Source organism: Antrostomus carolinensis, unplaced genomic scaffold, assembly GCF_000700745.2.
Source record: "Antrostomus carolinensis isolate BGI_N321 unplaced genomic scaffold, ASM70074v2 scaffold13913, whole genome shotgun sequence".
Taxonomy (NCBI): domain Eukaryota; kingdom Metazoa; phylum Chordata; class Aves; order Caprimulgiformes; family Caprimulgidae; genus Antrostomus; species Antrostomus carolinensis.
The window spans coordinates 30,769-35,489 of NW_010307337.1; the positions used below are offsets into that span (position 1 = coordinate 30,769).

The 4,721-nt window shown below is 38.7% G+C and overlaps 1 protein-coding gene across 1 annotated transcript; it reads right to left on the reverse strand.

The window, feature by feature from the left end:
* Positions 1-289: 289 nt before the first annotated feature.
* Positions 290-4,279, reverse strand: LOC104522967 (actin, alpha cardiac muscle 1). Its single transcript, XM_010165396.2, has 4 exons — positions 4,123-4,279; positions 3,375-3,566; positions 1,805-1,986; positions 290-557 (listed from the first exon to the last, which is right to left on the reverse strand). The coding sequence occupies exons 1-4, from the start codon at positions 4,205-4,207 to the stop codon at positions 414-416; spliced, it is 603 nt and encodes a 200-aa protein (XP_010163698.1). The 5' UTR covers positions 4,208-4,279; the 3' UTR covers positions 290-413.
* Positions 4,280-4,721: the final 442 nt, after the last annotated feature.

Below are 4,721 nucleotides of genomic sequence, written 5' to 3' on the forward strand. Positions count from 1 at the left end.
GAACCACTTAACTGCGTAAAATAAGCCTTCTCTGGTACCTAAATCTGGCATTATGCTTGAGTTTGAAACACTTACATGGAAACTTACCATCAATTAGCAGAGACTAACACAGAGCAGCATTATGTGTGACCTCCTGGATGGCAGTACAGCACTTACAAATGTGGGGACAAGGGAGGTCTATAAAAATTTATAGTATAACTACTGTTGTTAATCTTGGAACACACCTGCAACTGAAATATTAGTCTTGTCTTAGCGCCAAAAATTATAAGCAATTTGGTAATTCAGATGACAACCATACAGTGTGGTTTATTTAACATGTGGAAGAAAGCCAAACCACCCTCAGTGGTGAATGAGGGCAGGTGATGTGTAGAGAGACAGCACTACTTTTGACTGCTAGTACATGATAGAAGTATTCAAAAGCACTTGCGATGGACAATAGAGGGGCCAGCTTCCTCATATTCATCTTTACTGATCCACATTTGCTGAAAAGTGGACAGAGATGCCAATATCGAACCCCCAATCCAGACAGAGTATTTACGTTCTGGCGGTGCAATCATCTAGAAGAGAAGTGCAATCTGTTGTAAATAAAGTGACAAGCAGATAACACAGTAAATATCTTTTTGGATGAAATAACTTGGTGAAAGTCTTTTCATCACAGGAGCACAACTCCAATGAAGTAAAGCACCTAAGAGGTAGAAAGGCTGACATATTTTGTCTTCTACCTCAAGTCAATAGAGATGCTATGAAGTTACCATAAGCAGACAAAGATGGCAGCCCATGAGATATCTGCAGATGGCCCATAACACAGCTACCAAAAAATTATACACATATATAAAAGAAAATTAAAGTTTAGAAATATTAACCTAATTTGGTTGTAAATAAAGACCACTGGGACAACACTACATAGAATGGTCTAAGCATTTTTATTTTTTTAAAGTCTAAAGGAATTCTTTTATGTGAAAAAAAAAATAAAAAAAGAAATGTTGAGATACACTGAGATACACTGGCATTGTGTATCTAGCTAAGCACTAGGTAATAGAGCTAGAAGACCTCCTGCTGACTCCCACCTGAACCATTGAACTGTTAAAATGCACTGGATGTACCCCTGCTTCTGCATGCTCCTGTTTCCATTCCTGCCCCTCTGTCTCCTGCCCATTCCACATGTCATCTGCTGCCTGATAAAAAGGACCTCTCTCAATATATATTGTCTTGAGTCCAAGATGAAAGGGTCCTTTCAAATAGCTAAAAAGCTGCAGACTTTGCTTGTTGCCTGGATTTTGGATCTTAGTCCAGAACTCATATTTGAAATGACTTTCACCCTTTTCACTAACGACTTTCACTGATAGCCTTGAAGTCTATAATATTCCCAGTGTGTTCTCAAGTTGTTCACGCCCCTTTAGTATTTACAGCTCCATCTTCTCTAGCTTCATCCCTGCCTCTCTTGTTGTTCCTGTGATGTCTTTCAAGAAGCCCTTTTCTCCCTCATATTCCTATTTCCTCAGGAATCCCACAGGACTCTCTTCCTTAACTGTTGTTTCACATTTTTGCAAAATTACCTCATCAACTCCCATGGCTTCAAAATTATTTTTATTCCAGTACCTCCCAAATCCCTCTTTTAATTCTGCTTTGGCTGACAGGAGGAAAAGAGATATTAAATAAACAGGCTGTCCAAAGCTCACCCAACATCAGGACTTGGGATGCAAGACTTACTTAGATATTCTCTTATGGACATTTTGATTTGTTTATAAGATCTAACTTCCCAAGAAAAGCTTCTTTTGGTGTAAGTGCAGGTGTTCAGAATTACCTTAATCTTCATAGTACTTGGAGCCAAAGCTGTAATCTCCTTCTGCATACGATCACCAATCCCAGGATACATGGTGGTTCCTCCAGAGAGGACGTTATTAGCATAGAGATCCTTACGGATGTCGATATCACATTTCATAATACTGTTGTAAGTGCTTTCGTGGATACCTGCAGATTCCATCCCTGAGTGGAAAGAAGTTTCAAAATGTTATTTCTCTTTTTGTCATCTTCTTTTTATTAGTGTTAAAATGAAAGCAAGGCTCACTAGTCCAAGCTGTCTCCCTTAAAACTCCAGGGTGGGGCAGGGGGGAAGCTATGTGATGCTTAGGAGAGTCAGGAGAGAGACAGGACATACTCCTCACCTTCTTTGTCATTTGTAATTGTACAAGCAAAATTCACTTGAGAGGAGGAAAGATCTCCATTATGGTTTCATACTGGGTTTCTTACTTCCTCAAGCGAAAAAAGAAATTACTGCAATAGTTTGCAATTTTTATAATCTTTATGATGCTGTTAGCTAGAAACAGAAGCCCACTTGGCATTTCAGTAAGCTACCTTGCTTTTGAGGTGTTGGTTTAATTTGAATGTCAATAGAGTGAAGTTAATTTATGGTATTATTTTTTGCTAAAGAAAAGGAACAGACTAGATAAAGTTCTAACCCGATTCCCAGTGCTGTAAGTACTAGACTTTTTAACTAGCTCAACAGGCACATTTTGACAAAGATCTGTGATCCAGGAAATCTTTATTTCCATTGCTACGTTTCTGATGGTGACCACTGTTTAGCACCAACTGTGATCCCTGACACACTTCTGGCAGCCAAATCCCTCTACCTACTGAAGAGGATTTCTCCTGCTGATGTTCAAATACAGAATATTTGAATGTGACTCCTGCTGATGTTCAAATACAGAACGTGGAGTTATATTAATGCTTGAATAGTTTCATTTCTACACAGAAACATAGCTAGCTTCACCATTTAGTTTAATGGAAATCGTACCAAACTGCCTGCAGCCATTTGGCTTAGTCCTCCAGAGTGGAATTTAAGTGGAAAGCAGGAAATTTGTGAGGGCAGTATGAGTTACCACATAAAGTGGTAGTCATCCACTGGATAGAATGGGAATTTTAACACTACAGATAAAACTATAGGAAAATAACGTACAATTTTATTTTTGTATTATTAAATTACAGGTTTATATAATAAAATGATAAATGGAAGCAGCATCTAGATAAAAATCCCACATAAGCAGCACTGTATCAACCAGTCAAGATAAAAAGCATGATCTTCTGACAGTACTCTAAATTATCATCTTAATATGCATCTCTACTGCATTTACAAGAGGTTGAAATCATTTTAGGATTCAGATATTTCTAAACTCACCGGTGTCTTTTAGCCCAGCAGCTGTAGCAGCAATGTTCAGAGCTTCTGAAGAGCTGGCTAAGTCAATAGAAGCTGCATGTTTCTAAGAACATTTGAGGACAAATATCTCAGTTCCTACAGCTGAAGGTTGTCTATACTTTCTAAGAAATTATTCTATTCATTCTCTGTCAAGTCCCTAGAAAGAAAAGTTCTGTCCCACCTATGAAGGATGGCTGGAAGAGAGTTTCTGGGCATCGGAACCGTTCATTCCCAATGGTGATGACTTGTCCATCAGGAAGTTCATAGCTCTTTTCAAGAGAGGAGGAGGAAGCAGCAGTTGCCATTTCATTTTCAAAATCCAAAGCCACGTAACAAAGCTTCTCCTTGACATCTCTCACAATCTCTCGTTCCGCTGCAGACAGCCAACAAGTTTTTAATCAACATACAGTATGACAGTCAGGACACAGATTTTCTCATGCACATTTCCCTGAGTTCATGACGTTCACATGTTTCATTTCGCTCTGACTTCTCTGTTGACTAACTTTTTTGTCTACTTTCCCTTTGCTTTACCAAATTTCTCTCATCAGCAAATAAAGACATATTGTACTTCAGAATACTGTAAAGATTAATGTTTACATGTCTATATCACAAAACCTTGATCAAATCATTTGGATTTTATCCATTGCCAGATACTAATTTTGATCCTCTGTTTGTGGAAGAAGTATGATGAAACACAACAACCTGCTAAATTTGGATTTCCTAATGAGGTGGCATCCTTGTCCTCAATGCTCAACATATATGCTGGAAGCCAAAATCAGGAGAATCCCATTAGCTGACATGAAATGTTTTTCCCAGGCTAACCTAGTGATAGGGATTTGGATGCATCTCACCAGGTACATGCTTCCTCCATAATAAGACAACTAACAGAGCAAACGTATGCATAGTGCCTCCAAAGGACAGCTGATTACCAGTGGTGACAAAAGAGTAGCCTCTCTCCGTAAGAATTTTCATGAGATAGTCAGTCAGGTCTCTGCCTGCCAGATCGAGTCTCATGATGGCATGAGGCAAGGCATAGCCCTCGTAGATAGGCACATTGTGTGTGACACCATCCCCGGAATCCAAAACTATTCCTGGAAAGTGAAAGAAAAGGAGAAGCTGGTTATTTCCCACTGATACAGGGTTTCCACATACTCCATCTTCTCAACTGAAAACACACAACAACAAATAAAGATGTTCACATGGCAATTGCTTCTGTCATTTCTCTAACTAAAGAGCAGCTCACGTGAGACTGAGTCATTAGCACAAACTAAGCAGCAACTGCATTTGGGGATAAAAGACATGGAACATTCAGCAATGTGATTGTATTGTTCTTGCTGAACGGATGCTACCAATAATGATCCTATATGGATGCAGAGGTTTTCATTTCACATGATCCCTCACACTTTACAGACATGATATAATGTCCACTGTAAATAAAAATCTATCTACAAAATTATAAATTTGAATTTGCCATTAAAATAAACAACTCCATTAGGGAAAATATAACAACAGTTTATCTGTGCACAAC